Source organism: Hermetia illucens, chromosome 1 (genome assembly GCF_905115235.1).
Source record: "Hermetia illucens chromosome 1, iHerIll2.2.curated.20191125, whole genome shotgun sequence".
NCBI classification, from domain to species: Eukaryota; Metazoa; Arthropoda; class Insecta; order Diptera; family Stratiomyidae; genus Hermetia; species Hermetia illucens.
The window spans coordinates 51,390,880-51,407,515 of NC_051849.1; the positions used below are offsets into that span (position 1 = coordinate 51,390,880).

The 16,636-nt window shown below is 41.2% G+C and overlaps 1 protein-coding gene across 3 annotated transcripts in view; it reads left to right on the plus strand.

Annotated features, from left to right (window-relative positions):
- LOC119653608 (tubulointerstitial nephritis antigen-like) overlaps window positions 1-16,431 on the plus strand; it is a 197,717-nt gene extending 181,286 nt beyond the window's left edge. For 2 of the 3 annotated variants that reach the window (XM_038058384.1, XM_038058375.1), the window contains exons 2-8: window positions 8,457-8,661; window positions 8,781-8,813; window positions 14,576-14,914; window positions 15,016-15,138; window positions 15,326-15,509; window positions 15,581-15,929; window positions 16,129-16,431. In XM_038058384.1, the coding sequence (XP_037914312.1) occupies window positions 8,481-8,661; window positions 8,781-8,813; window positions 14,576-14,914; window positions 15,016-15,138; window positions 15,326-15,509; window positions 15,581-15,929; window positions 16,129-16,305 (1,386 nt within the window). In that variant the 5' untranslated portion in view covers window positions 8,457-8,480 and the 3' untranslated portion in view covers window positions 16,306-16,431. The remainder of the gene's footprint in view (window positions 1-8,456; window positions 8,662-8,780; window positions 8,814-14,575; window positions 14,915-15,015; window positions 15,139-15,325; window positions 15,510-15,580; window positions 15,930-16,128) is intronic. The other variant, XM_038058391.1, reaches the window with a different exon arrangement.
- The last annotated feature ends 205 nt before the right edge of the window (window positions 16,432-16,636 follow it).

Below are 16,636 nucleotides of genomic sequence, written 5' to 3' on the forward strand. Positions count from 1 at the left end.
AATCCAACAAAAATCTGAGAGGGATCAAATTTGAGGATTGCAAAAGAAACGATCGAATCTGCAAAGCTTTTATTTACAATCAAAATTGAATTTGTTTTTATTGGTGATGAAAACCTGTAGAAATACAAGCATTTGGGTCGCATTCTGTTGCAATATCAGAATGACATTTACAGAACTTTGCTAAGGACCTCTCAGTTGCCTTTTTAATACAGTTGGAAACACAACTCATATCTATCATTCGAGACTGTAGTGACCTATTAGAGCGCCACTCTGGGTTTCAGCATAGCTGGTAGTTTTGTGGTTTTTAGTATGTGAGAATCTCAATTGCACATCTAATCGTTCCCTGCAGGTCGTTAAGCTGATGAAGCTGATGTATTTGAACAAACAGTCGGTTATGCCAATTCTAAGATCAAGAGGATTGTATATGAAAAGCTTCCGTTTCTTCTTCTCTATTCATATAGTTTAACTTACACGGCGAGAAGCAGTAGGAATGTATTCAAACACCTGCTACTCGTGGGTTTATTTTTTTTTTCAAGTTTATAAATCACTACTCATGGTTACAGATAACCGGAAATCTACTAACCTCTAAGTGGCTCTATCACCAGATATTTTTGAACCCAATTCATATTTCTTGTTTGTCAGCGGGAAAACAAACTACGACGAACGCGCAAGAGCAATCTAATCGACAATCATAACGTACCTTTTGGGATCCCTCTCAATTTAATTTGTCACAAAGTCTATTATGTAAGAAATTAGGCATAACGAATTGCCCATCTTGTTTCTTTAAAAGCGTATGAATATTAAAATAAATGTTCGCATATTAAATATTATAATTTCTTTGAAGTTTATGCTGAAATTCTACTTGATTTTTTTTTTTAATTTATGCATATTTTTTTATAGAAGAGCAATGACTCCAATTTGCATGAATTAGAAGAAGAATTTTTCGGTTTTTCAGTCCTTGATCTCGGGGAACATTAGCCTCAAATTATATATTAAACCGGTTGACAGAAAAAAATATGAGCATATTCACAATATCTCTATTTGCACTTGTGTTCTTACCGGAAAATCATTAAGTTTTCGATGAAGTGTTAGGTCAAAAAATACACGTTTCATACAATAGATCATCCAAATTTAGCCTTTTCCAATCTTGCTCAAGTATCATCTTCACGAGTCAACGTGAAGAGTAACAAATAAAATCAAGGATTCGCTGTGAATAGTTTAAAGCGAGAATTAGATTTTTTTTTAAATTTAAAGGCGATGAGACCACCGGTTATATTTGACTGAATGCGGATTTCTATATACTTATATGATTTCAGTAAGAAGAAATGAATGAATTGGTGACTAATGTAAACGTGTAAGAATCGCAGGATCGATTGAAAAGAAAAGAAAATGCAACACGATTGTCTAGACGCTGAATTACTCTGTAAAAACTACTTGGGTTTAAAGAGATTTTCGGATTTTGGAGTGCAGGAAGGCACAAATAATGATGCAAATCAGAAAGTTAAAATCTTTTAAACATAGCCGTGGGTAGATACTTTCCATTTGAAAGCAAATTTGCGTCTACTCCGACTATCATCGGAAAAGTGACCGACAAACTCGTTAATTCAAACTTGGAAATGAATCTCCAAAGTTTGATATTCACTGAATGTCTCGGATAAACTGTTATACGGATTTTTTTATACAATGAAAACAAATTATATAGGTTCAAATCTTCGCTTTGCTTGGGTTTAGATAATAAATAAAAAGGTAGGTGGCGACGAAAAATCTCAAATGAAATTGCAATTGGTAATTGAGATTTTATCATGCATGCTTCTCAAATTTACTAACTTTATTCAGAATTGTGAGAGTTCGATAGTATTTTTTGTGTCAGTTAATAAATATTTGTTAATTCCGCTCTCCCTGACAACGAAATTTGTAAAGCCAACCAATTTCAGAAATGTCCAAACTCACTTCAGACTTTTCCATGTCAATTTTAGAATTTCCCTTTTCAATTCAGATTTTTCCATTTCCTATTCAGAATTTGTTCAACATTAGAGCAGCTCATCAATTTTCTACTATTATTTGTTTTGCAATATATATATGGTTGCCATTCATCCTTTGGTGGGATATAGCGCGTCAACCACACCTACCGATTACCTGGAATGTCCTTTAGCTCCCTTGACGACTTCCCGAGACGCTCGCACTCCTTCTCTACTATTTTGCGCAAAGTGCCCTTGGGGCGACCCACTCGTCAATAATCTTGGCAGAGTGAATTCCACTGCATGGCATAGCCCGCATTGTAATTGTCACCCCTCATTGATATATGACTAGCTGACCCGACAAACTTCGTACTGCCTCAATGGATAAATGAATGGCCTAAACTTTTGTATAAAATAATTTTAAAACAAACAAAACGAATCCGTATTTAACAAGTCGGAATACCGGAAGCTCGCGCTTCGGGTATAAAGGTTTTGTGTTCATCTTATCTAAGAAATTTCAACGCACGTATATAACTACAAATCCAACATATTCCCTCATATTTTTCCAAACTACGAGACATACGTCCATATTACAGCCGTAGATATTACGCTCACCCTAAACAAGCAAACTGCCTATTTGCGAATACTGTACATATATTGGCACGTAAATTGAACGTACCCATATTTTCGATTTACTTCTTATATCTATCTGAATTAGGCACTACCCGCAAAGTCCATGTCACATATCTCGTTGGAATAATTGATATTCACATACAAATGAATAAAAAACTAACACAAAATAATCCTTTTCCACCCAATTCATACGAACTTACTTCGTTGTGGTATTGACGAATTGATATGTGATGATGACGTCATGCAGGTGGTAGAATGCACGAAATTCACAAAAAATTGTAAAGTTTTACCCCCTATAACTTTGTTAATAATAGTTTGATTTTCTTCAAACTTGACCAAATTGTGCACCATATTCTTCATTATACCTATGCTAAATTTTGTACTTCTGCGATGAACATAAGGGGGGTGCCGGATAAATTTCTAAAATGTGGAAATATACTATTATTGACTTTATTTCTGCAGATATCGGAACCGGATATATTTTGAGGCCTAGATTTCGTAGAGATGCACTACTGCGATTTTTTTCAGATTTTTCGGTTGGATAGGTTCTGAGAACGAGACCTGTTACACTTTTTGATGGTCATATTTTGAGCCCTCACATGTTTCACCCAATATCAAATATTGAACCAGTTTCAAAAAGTACTAATTGAGACCTTTCATTTGATACTCCACATGGCCGGATTTAATGAAAAAAAATTTTGCACCCTCTTTTCACATGTATGGGGAGCCCCCCTTAAACTTAACATAAAATGGCGTCAGTTGCTGCATGTAAAGGGAACGGTAGATCACATACTCCTACCAATTTTCGTGACAACCGGTCCAGCGGTTTCCGAATAAATCGGCTGTGACAGACAGACAGACAGACAGACAGACGGACAGACAGACAGATAGACAGACAGACAGACAGACAGACGGACAGACAGACATCGAATCGATTCTAATAAGGTTTTGTGTTTACACAAAACCTTAAAAAGAGCACATTACCTGGAATGTCACTATCACAAAGGATCGCCTAAGTAAAGAAAGTTCCCGCGCACTCATAGATATCGTAACGCAATATCGTAATACTTCTTTCCGTAAAGTGCAACAGGATGGATTGACATATTAGTTGGTTGTCAAATCTAATGTCAAATATTAACGTTGCGTTCAGAAATTTAATTTGTAACAAAACTTAATATCTAGTCTAGGTCTAGGTAGTCTAGTTTGGTCTTGAAATATTTATGGAAATTCAGAGAAGGTTTAAACGGTGAGAAACAAAAATACTAAAAACAGAAATTCTATTTTCCAATACAACATGTTCTGAGCTGTGAAACATTTGATGTCTTTTGTCTCTTTAGAAATAAAAGATTGTCACTTGGTTGTCAAATATTTCCAGTTGCGTTAAAAAAATTGTCCGTTTCATAGCTGTAATATGAGGTCCGATGAACACAGTGAGTGATTGAACTTTATTGAATATTAATAAAGTTCAAATTGACTCTAAATTTTATTTAGAAAAAAACGTTTATCTGGGAAGAAGAAAAGTGCTGTTTTTAGGGTTTTACCGGCAATTATTCGAATTTTCTCACCTTTTAAACCTTTCCTAGACCTCCACGGACATTTCAAAACCAAGATAAGATAAATCCGTTCAGCCATTCGCGAGTTTTAGCGAGACTAACGAAAGCAATTGATTTTTATATATAAGAAAGATCTATCCATTGCCACCTTGAGCAAACAGATGTCATCAGCGTAATCGAGGTGTTTCAGGAACGCCACCGATAACAAGAAGAAATAATTTCGATGATAAGATTCAACTCTAGACGACTCCGTTTTGAGCTTCAAAATGCTCCGGGATTTGATCTTGGTGCACCACGTGACATTTTGCGTTATCATATGTTGCTGTAGCTACTAGTTTCTCCGGAATGTCCCTCCTGCTTAGAGCAGTTCAGATACACCCCTATTCACGCTATCTAAAGCTTTCTCGAAATCGATGAAGAGTAGGTGCAGCGATGATCCCAATTGCGCGGACTGTTCCAAAATGATTGTAGGGTATTGTTGTGATCAATGCAGGAGGATCCCGAGCGGAAACTAGACTACTCTCTATCAATAAAACTTTTGAGGTGTTCTTTAATGCTTTTCAGGATTATTTTAGCTATTATCTTCGCGACGGTTGAGAACACGCAGATACCCCTCCAATTGTCATATTCAAAACGGGTTCTTTGGGATCTTGACGATCATTTCCTCCTACCACTCTTTGGAAAAGGTCTTCGATTCTCAAGATCTTTGATATCTTTGCGATAAATAATTCCGCGGGGAGACCGTTATGCCTAGCGGCTTTACTCCGTTTGAGTGTATTGATGACCGAAATGATTTCTTTTCTGAGTCCGTATCCGCATATTACAGTGAAAAGCCATTTCATCCACAAGAGGAGAAACCTCGTCGGATGTGATACAGATAAGAAAGGTGGTAAAGTGTTTTTCCACCTCTTCAGTTGGATCGTGGATGAGAAGTTAATCATTGACGTCCTTCACAGAATCATTGACCATGCGACCACATGCAAGCTGTTTCGTGATGCAGTATACATTCCTGAAATCATTGCTGTCTGCGTCATCTTTCGCTTCCCTAACCAGCACAATAGCAAATCCTATCTTACCATGGCGTACATTACGCTCAACTTCTTGGAATGTCATTCGTTATCGGAGTTTGAGCGCTTCACGCCCGCCATCACTTGCAGTGGTTGATAAAACCTTCAACCCCTTCCGTTCATCGATTCCCTTCCACGATTCCACAATCAACCAGATCTTATGACGCTCCATCAGGACATGGCGGACTACCTGTGTAACACCCGAGAGAAAAGCATTTTTATGGTAGCGCAATGCTCATCAATATTCTCAGATGGGCTACTCAGTATATCTGCCGTCTGATCAGCAAGACAGCTGTCCCACTGTCGAGCGACAGCTGGGTCCTACAAGCGGTGAATGTTGCACTTAGGGGGTCGGAATTTGTAGTTAGAAGTCTGTCAGAAACAGGCTCGCAGGTCAAGAAAGCGTGCTTTGCGGCAGCTGTCGAAAGCAACCCGACAAGGGCTACTACTTGGCTTTCCAGAGTACAAAGTACATTGCCTCAAAAGGGAGAGGAGTACTCTTCAGATTCCCACAATCTTATTTTACTTAGGGCCAGAATGTCCTGTTTATATGGTTGGAATTCCCCCGCAAGTTGAATTTGCGCTGGTTTAAACATGCCGTGTCTCTTAAAGCATACTAGTGACGTTAGGAAGTTGTTCGATCGGTTATGGAAAAGGCAAGGTTGGTCCGGATATTTTGACCAATTGTCCGGGTCTGGGTGGTTTTGGCCTTTCCGGGGAAATGTTGTTTTGTCGAGCATTGAGATCGATTCTGTAGACTGCAGTTAAAATTCGCTTAATGACGCTGTGAGGTCCTGTAAATGGTTGAGCTAAAGGCTTCTTGACAAAGTCTATTCTCACGGATACGTGCAGGCACCTTTTGTAGTTATTGTAACTTTATTTCAATGTTACTGTATAGATAACTACTTTATTTAGAAACTATTCCTTAAACTAGTATGTAGTTTCTCTCCTTGACTTTGAAAATCATTTTTCAGTAGCTATCAAAAAATTGTTTTCCAAACTGGCGACTCTTTTCAGAGCGTTAAAAATTGCTTGCACTCGTCACGCAAATCGCTCGCTCCGCGCGGCACTACATCCTCTGCTGAAACCAAAGAAGTCTTCAGCGAGGAAACAGACGCATGGTTCTTTCTGGCTGCGCTTTTTTCCTTCTTGCGTCTTTGGCAGGGTTAGGTTAACACTCTTGATCGTGCCTCTAAGATCGAGGCTAAAATGGTGTGCGCCTCGTTTTAGGGCCACGAAGGTGCCCTCGTGAAGTGGCCGTAGGTGGTGGTAACTCGAGCTTCAATCCAGTAGTGCTAAGGCCAATGCTAATGTCGAGGACAGGGTTGCCGGGTAGTCTTTGGTCCTTCCTCTAGTCCACTTCAGTAAATTCTTCGCGATTGGCTGTCTGGAGGCCAAGTAGAACAAGTGGCAGTACTTGCGATCAAGAAGCGTCATCGTGGGCCATTATGGTGGCCTTCAGCATCCTGTGCCATCTTTCAAGCATTCCTTTGGATTGCGGGTAGAGAGCGATTGTCCGGGTCCATTTGAAGCCGAAAAGTTTTCCTTACTCCGCGAAAAGGGATGGCTCGAACAGCATTCTATGGTCGTTGATTATATTTATCGGCACATCTACTCTCGGCAAAGGACATCGGCACAAGATTGTGCAAAAATGTGTCCTCTTTCCGCACGTATTTTGTAGCTTTGCACTTCCGGCATACAATGCATTGTCTGGCCCAAGGAATAATTGATAACCAGAAATATTTTCCGGTGATTAACCGATTCTTTGTTTAGACACTTTGATGCGTTAAGTTACGGATGCCGTCAAACACTCCCTTAGGAAACTTTGCTGGAATATATGGCCTGGGTCCCTTGTGTGGGGTCTCGCAGTATATACTGGATGTTGACATGAATCGTCAGCAAACTGCCTGAATGTGTCCAGTTGGATGCTCTCAGGGGTAATCAGGTGGCCTAGGAATCGGCATTTATCAACGTTGGGACCGTTGAGACCAGCCTCAAGGAGGTGTTGAAAGGTGCTCTAAATGTTCGGACTCCTAGAAAGACGCGAACAGAAGGCATCCCGGTTTTGAGCCGAGGTCCACCAATTCGATATCCCTAAAAGCTGCCTGGGATCCTCATCTACGCCATCAATCCATCTCAGGCAGGGTTTGCCTCATCTTCTTTTTCTACCATAGATATTGCCCTTATAGACTTTCCGAGCTGGATCATCTTTACCCATCACTTAAGAATTCCTTGACTTCGTAGCTTAATTCTCCGTGGCTTCGTTCAAACCATTTCCAAATATCCGGAATGATGTGGTATATCCAACGACCAGTTTGGAACTCGTTTCATCTCTTTTGCCACTCTGCGATTTCCACTGTATCAGCTGCCGTTAAAATACGCTGGGTTCCCCAACAGCATACGTTTTGTTGTAGAGTCGCCGACCTTCATTCGCCAAGATGTCTTTGGGGAACATCCCTCCTAGTACATATGCTGCTTCTCTTGATGTTGTCCGATACGCACTTAACCGATACGCCATTCCCAATTTTCTGCAGTTTACCTTGTTATCCAGAACAGTTGCCCACACTGGAGCTGCATAGAGTCGCACGGAGCTGCATAGAGTCGCACGGAGCTGCATAGAGTCGCACGGAGCTGACTATCCTAGGTAACAGAGGACGTCGACTTTGTTTTGGCCTACCAATGTTCGGTAGTATCATCGAGATCGTCGCAGCGATGGAAGACAATGTGTTTTTTGAAGTTGAGCGTTCTGTCAAACATTACTTCCAAATATTTGAGCGATGATTGGGAGTAAATTGTTTGTTCCAACTATCCTCTGTCTATCTGTCATACTATTTTTCTCAGATACGGCAATACCGATTGACATGAAATTTGGTAACAAGGTGAGATTTCATATCAGTATCACCAGGGTACATCTATTTATGCCGTGATTGTCTTAGCCGAGTTACTGCCTTCATTAGTGTCAATGACGACCTTGTTAAGGTCTTCTTCCACTATTTCTAGTTCTAGTTCGCTGCTGATTTTACCGCCATGATGATGAGCCATGTTATGGTTCAGGTACCTATTCTAGTAGGATTCCTTACCTTTCGCACATACATACCATTTGTAGTAAACCCTTTTAGGTCATCATATCCTTATTTAATTGTAATTTTTTTGAGTGATGGAATATAATTTCTTCAATATAAAGTATAAAATTTTTTGCAAAAATTAAATAAATAAATTTAATAATATTTTTTGTTACATTCCAGAAACGAACAAGACTTTTTCGAAAAATGAATCTCATTGGACATTTTAAACCCCATCGCATATTGCTGGCATGTTGCCTTGCTCTATCAGTGATTGTGACGCAAGCAGCTTATAATCCGCTATTCCCGGACTTCCCTGGACCATACTGTGAAAGTGTAAGACAATGCTGTAGTGACCGACAAGATAGTTGTTCTCTGAGGATAGCTGGTAGGTAGACGGTTCCATTATCTTTTTATTTGCACGTTACACAGACACATTTTACACTCTCTATCTTCTATACACTTCTTCCCACCTTTTTGGCACCAACTCGATTTTCCAAAATGCAGTGAAGGATCAAGATTCGGAAAATTCAATCAAGGGTAATTGTAATTTGGACAATTTTACACAGATCGTTGCACACAACTTTCACTGATATCTCCAGTAAAGCAATCATTGACTAATTTTCCTGCTTCTTACTAACCATTGTATGATTTAAGTTTAATTGTGTATATCCATTGGTTTTCGTAATAGTTTAATTGGTAAGTTATTCAGGAAACATTAATTTAAAAAAGATAATTTGGTAAATATCTATTATTGCCAATTGAATCTGTAGAGAAGCTACAGATTGAATATTCCTTCGAAGCTTCGTGAAAGATTGGGCTAAAATTGGCAGAATTAATAAAAAAATTTCTAAATTTTATAAAAGGTGACCAGTCGTATAAAACTGTAAACAGGATCCCAACTAGTTGACTTTGCAAATGAAGCTATGCAATGTGGACATTAAAAATAAGTTTAATCTGCAGCCTTGGATTACAACCATGAAGGATCCTCAAAGGCATCCTGATAGAAATGCGGAAGCCTTCTGAATGAGTTCCTCGGTCAAATCCTTAATACGTAAGTCCAGAAATGAATATTTGACGAGTATTGAAGACTCACTAAAACGTGGAAACCTGAAACTTTCTGGTCCCACATTTGCAACTCCCGTTGTCCCGCCCAGTTATCCTCTCCGTCCATTTAATTCTCTGGCTCCTCAGCTAACTCCCCCAACTATCTTGTGATTTACTCCGCCGCTACTTTTCCTCACTCCATGTTTCCCTCCTCCGTCCGAATCCCTGCCGAAAGTGGATGTAGCCTGCCCCACATCGCCTACCATTCCGTAAAGAAGGGGAAGGGGGAACCCCCCTACTTGCCGAATATTTCATTGTCAAACTTGATGCCAATGTCAGACCTCGCTACGATGGCTTCCAAACCTCTTTTTGCTCAAAACTGGTAAGTCCATCTCCCTTCCCCTATTTCTTATATTCAGCAAAAGCCTCGAAGAGAATATTTTTCCCGGTTTGTGAAAAGAGGCTCTCATCATCCGCATACACAAAAGTTGCGATCGTACGCTTACCGAGAATTACCGTTCCATTTTTGTCCTCTCCTCCTGTTCCAAAATGTTGGAAAGATATGTCAGCCACGCCCACTTTGGCCACCACATAGTGAAAGAACAACACGGCTTTGTTAAGCGTAGGTTCACTGCCTTCAACCTGCTTGTCATTACCAATTTTGTCGCTAAATATCTAAGTAGATGGTAACAAGTACATACGATTTACATTGATTTCGCTAAAGCGTTCGACACTGTAAATCACAGGATACTACTATCCAAACTCTCGTCTCTAAGCGTTTCCATACCAATTGCTCTATCGCTTGCCTCTTATTTTTCCAACCGATCCTGCCGCGTCTCTTTCGACGGCTCCACTTTCCGCTCCTTCTACTCCTCCTCTGGCGGCCCAAAAGGGATCTATTCTGGGCCCTTTGTTATTTTTATTTTTTATCAACGACCTTTCCCCTTCCTTAGTTGTCGCTATATATCGTCGCCTATGGACTGTGTTTCCCTTCAATCTAACCTAGACGCTCTGTTCGTTGGTGCTCGACTAATGGTTTAGCGTTAAATGTCAGAAAGTGTCAGTCTATGTGCTACTCCCTAAAATCCTCACCCACTTCTTGCTGCTACTTTCTTAACGGACATTCCTTATCCTGTTTAAATTCGACTCAAGACCCCGATGTCACTTTCGACAATAAGCTCCACTTTGACACCCATTACCTCGAAGTCGCCAATCGAGCAGCAAAATTGTCAGGCTTTATACTTCGCTCCTCCTCTTTTGACTCCATCCAACCTTACTTAGCTCTCTTCAAACTGGCTATGATACATGCAAAACGAGGGGGGGGGGGGGGGGTGGGTATACTTCTTTCATTGAATATAGTCCTTTCAGGTAGTAAATGCAAGGTCTCGATTATCACTTTCTGAAGTAATTTTAGTTTTGATGTCAGTTCCAGTTAGGGAGGGGTAGCGAAGGGTTGGAAAGAGGTTACTTAGATGAAGAGATGTTCCCAGAACTTACCCATCCGAAAAATTTGTAAAAATTATTCATAATGATATTTCGATGTAACATCTACACCTATACCTGTCTCTCCTTAAATAAAAAAGTAAAAGTAGAATAGGCAGGTAGGTATCAGTGGTCACTCCGAGGAGTCCAATTAGCGCTGTGGTGCGCCGTTTTGATGTCACAAACTCCTAAGATCAGGGCCGTTTTTTTTAGATCAAAGGGACAGAGTCCAGCAGACTTAGATCCTCAGAGTCAGCCCGCAGCCCTTACGAAGGAAAGCACCTCTCCTATTCAGCAGCTTGAGATCTCTCTGAGGTCCTCAAAGACTGATCTACTTAGTATCCGCAGCCTCGCTCTAGCTAGAGCTGAGCAATCATGAGGGCTCCTTCTTTTTATCCGTAGCTTTGGCAATGCGATTTGTGCACGCGTCTGGCACAGCAGCTCTCGCAATCGGATTTTGGGATAGATGGACCAAATTCTCCTTGACTTGGCACTGGTGGTGAGCCTTCACCATCTGAGATCCGCAGCGTTTAAGTAGTGCGAGAAGATTTCACCCTTAACAGTCACCAATGGGAAACAGACTGCGCTCCCTGAAGGGCTACCAAGAGCAGAACACTGCCTGGGCAATCTGTTAGTCCACTCATTGCCCTATGCTCCTATTACTGGGAAGTCAGAGATGACCTTTAGGATATCACCCAGACTATCCTTAAGGTTTCTGCACTACTTCATCAGCTTGGAGGATGTTGCCACTGGGTACAAGACTTTAATGGACGCTTGGCTGTTGGTCAGATTGGCTATGTTAGGCTTGGTGCTCAGATTATGCCCCAGCCATTGACAGACTTCCAGGATCGTGAGTACTTCCGCTTGGAATACACTGGCGAATTCTAGGAGGGACACTGTGTGCATACGAGGAAACTCTCGCATCGACCCAACAGACCATCTTTGATCCGTTGATGAAGAATACTGCGCCTTGACACACGCTCCCGGTCATTCACTCTGCTTTGCTTGAAAAGTCCACAGTGAAGTTTCTTCTGAAGTTTGGCATGAATGGGGCGTAATCGGTGGGGAATGCCCAGACTTCCCGAGGTATTTCGTCTAGCATGTTACTATGGCTGACAGAGACAATGAACGGCGCTTGCGGTAAAGGAAACGAAGATGTTGGATTGGACTAGTGGCATGGCACGATTTGATCACATCCGACATGAGAATATATCCGATCGACATGGGGTGTCACGAATCGTTGCGAGAGAGGCGTCTTCGAAGGTATAATCACGCAAGAATTCACTTGCCATGATTGGTCTGTACATCGAGGTCGATGGTAAGCGACCAAAAGACCGACGGTCGCTGGATTGTATTCAAATCGGACTTATGATAGAATCAATTGGTGGAACCGACCGCGACGTGTCGACCCTGCTTGTGAACGGAACAAATGCCAGAGAAAAAGAGAAGTCTAGGCAAAGGAGGCGCAGGAGTACATTGAGAGCATCTGCAGGGCAGGACATCAGAGCCCCGGTAGCACCTGAACACGCCGTTGTTTGAATCCTATTAAGCTTCGTTTTATTGTAGTTTTAGTTCGGAGTCCGCCACAACACAATAGAGCCGTCTGTTGGGATGGGACGTGCCGTGGCTGTTTACATCCTGAAAACCATGCTCGGCCGGAAAACTCATTTCTTTGGAAAGGTCTTCAAGGTATAGAAGACTATATAGCACTTCACAACCCTCAGTTCTATGTACTATCCCCAATTTAACTTTGGATCCAGAATTACACCCGGAAAGGAGGAAAGAACCAATCTTTGTTCATTTAGCCGTGAAAATTCAGGTACCCTTGGCTTGGTGATGAGGAGCATTAGTTCCGTTTTGGTTACATTTATGCCGGGTCTGCATTTTGTACCCGTAGGCATACCATGATGTCATTCACAATGGAGGGAAGCATCGTTGACACCAAGTCATCGGGATATGCCAGCACCTTTGCCCCGCTCTTGTCCAATAAGCGTAACGTTTCGTCCATCACTATCAACCAGAGCACCGGGGAGGGGGCGCCTCTCTGGGGCATGCCTCTATCCACAACTCTGGTCAAGTGGTTACCTCCAAGATTAGATTGGATTATCCTAGTTTTTAGCGTAGATATTATCCAATCCGTAGAACTCCCCTCCAATCCAATATTGTTCAAGGCTTCCTTGATAGCGTTGGTTATAACGTTGTTGAATGCCCCTCTATATTCTGAAAATCAGCTCGGGTATACTGCTTCAACTTTGGTAACCGCTCAATCGTGTTTAAATCATCCGTGGGTTTGTTGGGACTTAGAGAAAAGCGTCCTCTCCGTTCTTTTTCGGATGTGCAGGACGTACCCTAGGCTCCTTGCACTCCCCGAAAAAGGTGAGGCTGATTGGTCGAAAGTCTTCCTCTGACTCATGGTCGCGTCTGCCCATTTTCGCTATGGGCACCACGAGCGCGCGTCTCCAAGACTGTAGTACATATTCCATAGCTCAACAAGCTATGGCACAACCCCTTCTGGCTGCTTCTATAGAATGATTGGCATTATGCCATCTGGGCCCGAAAATTTAAATGCGGAGAAGCTATTTATAGCGTAACCGTAACCACATCTGAACTAGCAGCTCCAGGAGTCTTCTGACTTGCGAAGGATGGGTTCCTATGTTCAACCCAGACCGCTTCTTGTCAGTCTTGATAGCCGACTTGTACTTCTTCAGGTAGTCATTGTACGGCTGCCAATATTCGTGCCTGTAGCGGATATTGAAGATCTTCCTGGTCAGTTGGCAATGTTTTCTTACTGTATTTAGCAGGACATGTAACCAGAGGGAGGTTTAGAATGCCTTTTCAAGAACCCCGTCATTTGACTCCAGTTCGTTTTTTAACTTGACCGAACTTTCTCCAGTCGATTCTCCTGCGGTTTCTGAAAGGGTTGGAAACCGCTGCAGCGCGACCTAGATTGAAAAGTATCCAGCAATGGTATATTATTATATTTTGAAAATTCAGTAAAAGACCCTTTTAACAGGTATAGGAGCAGCCATAGCTACGGAAAATTGAATTTGAGCATTGTTTGTTATAGCGGCTAAAATAACTAGTTCTCCAATAATTATTATTTCATAATCCATCTTTATTAATTCCAGATAAAAAATATAATTTCATCTCCCATGATTTAAAATTCAAGCCATTGCTAATAGCAAGGCTACGTCACCAATTCAATTTGATAGCGCTGCTAACATTCCCGCATTGAAAGATTTTACATTTTGACAAGATAATATGAAACTGGCCACAAACCACCTCAAAAGTTTGAAGGAAATCTTACTGTTATTAACAAAAGTTCATTTGGTTGAGATTCTGTTCTCTCTAAATTTGTTGCTCTATAAGACGTAAGCATGTAGATGGTCTGACCTCAACAGTTTGGCTCACCTTTTGCATGATTACTACGAGCTTTATACAATAGGAACCATCGACAATTATTTTTTACATTTCAAACCTGAAACGCGAACTTGCATGGCTCCATTCCTTCCTGTAAACATTCAGGATTCGATACCTGGGCAAGGGATTAAAAGTCTGATATTCAGTCACCTCGGTCATCGCACCATTGTTATTTCTCGGATTAGATTTTTCTCTTAAACGCGAAATTTATTAGATCGAAACGTGTGTTTTACAGCAAAGTGAAAAAATGTAAGTTTTCTATTAATTTTACTCTGCAATATTGGAGGAAACCTCATGGATATACACAAACTACGTTAACGGTGATTGCCATATTAATTTTTGTTTTTCTTTAGATACACTCTGCTATTGCGACTCATTCTGCGAACGTGACCACAGTCCGGATTGCTGCCCAGATTACCAAACCTTCTGTAAAGGTCTACCTCCTCCACCACCACTGACTACGTGTTTACACAATGGAAAGTACTATAACTATTCGCAAACTATGCGAGAAAATTGCAATACATGCAAGTGTGGGGCAGAGGGGAGGATGACTTGTACGAATGACGTCTGCATCACGGATGAGGCACTCGTTCATAATGTTAACCTAATATCATCGTCATTGGGATGGGAAGCACGAAATCATAGCGAATTCTGGGGACGGACCCTCAAGGAAGGGTTGAAATTACGATTGGGTAAGTTATGAATGGAAGGACAAAGGCAAGGTTGGCCTCGCATATTATATGTAATAGGAATGAATTAATGATGCCTAATCGTTCTTTTTTCTGATGACTAGGCACGTTGGAGCCTTCCTTTAAAGTGAAATCAATGGCCCGATTAACGAACAAGGCAACTACAATCCCACGACACTTTAATGCTGTGAATCACTGGGGACTCAATGATGAAATTGTGGATCAAGGTGAGCCTCACTTTGAAAATTCCTGCTATATTGGAAAGAGAATTGTTGGGTTATTTAAGTAAAAAGTCCTTTGTTAGGAATTGGGTATTAATCCCCCCCACAGCTCCGACAGTATTTGGAAAAAAATTCCTCTTCATATTTAATTAAAGGACGATAGTTTACTAATCTCTTATGAACATATTGATAGGATGGTGTGGTACATCATGGGTTGTGTCCACCACCTCCGTGGCATCGGACCGATTCGCCGTCCACAGTAAAAACCGGGAAGTGGTTCAGCTGTCACCTCAGCATATCCTTTCCTGTGCACGTCGATCACGTGGTTGCAACGGCGGTCATTTAGATGTTGCTTGGCGTTTCCTGAATAAATATGGGTAAGTGGATTGAACTTTTCCTGTTGAAATCTTTTTCCCGTCACTCACTGTACGCATAAACCCCATTTCAGAGTTGTCGACGATGACTGCTATCCATATAATCCTAAGGAGACTCAGTGCAGAATCCACCATACTAAAGATCTTCTAAAAGCCGGGTGTGCACCACCAACCAACGTTCCTAGACGAGATTTCTACAGCACGGGACCTGCATATTCGCTAAATAACGAAACAGATATTATGATAGAAATTATGGAATCAGGACCAGTTCAGGCAACGATGCGTGTCTATCGGGACTTCTTCTCGTATTCACGTGGCGTCTACAGACACTCGGCCGCCAGTCGTAGCGAAGATTTCGGATTTCATTCAGTACGTTTAGTCGGATGGGGCGAGGAGGCTGGATACAATCCTATTAAATATTGGGTAAGTCCAGGATTTTTCCTATTAATTATTGATGGTGTTGCATAGGATTATTAACCGAGGAGCGCTTATAATTTGTGTCCTACGAGATCTCTTTCCCAGAGCCTAAAATATCCAATAATCCTTGAAAAATTGAAAACTCACCACGTATATTGCTTAATCACCGAAACAGTTGCTAATATCTTCCTATCTTTTATCGTAGATTGCTGCTAATTCCTGGGGTGATTGGTGGGGCGAGGATGGCTATTTCCGCATTCTTCGTGGTTCCAATGAGTGTTTAATTGAAGATTATGTCCTGGCGGCATGGCCATATGTGTATGATGACATCAAAGATAATCGTCGCGGTCGCCGTGGCCGCCGCGCACACCATCGCCATTAACTACGCGAAGAAGTCCTGAAATATTAAGAAAAAAGTTCATTCACAGCCAAACGATTGTAGATATAAGATTTGTACCGTATAATGCAAAAAGATGTTCATAAATGTAGTCGTTTAGTTATATTTTAACTTTAGCTTCGATCGATTATATCGAAATTCGGTAATATTTTAAAATTTCCAAATTGCTGCATGGACTCGTGCGTGGGTTGCTGTGGACTCACGTGAGGACCTTTTCAAGTGCACGGATAAAAGATACGCATCTTAGAATATTATTCTCCTTTTTTGTATTCTCTCATGAAATTCCTACGATAATACTAACTGCCATTTACCAATT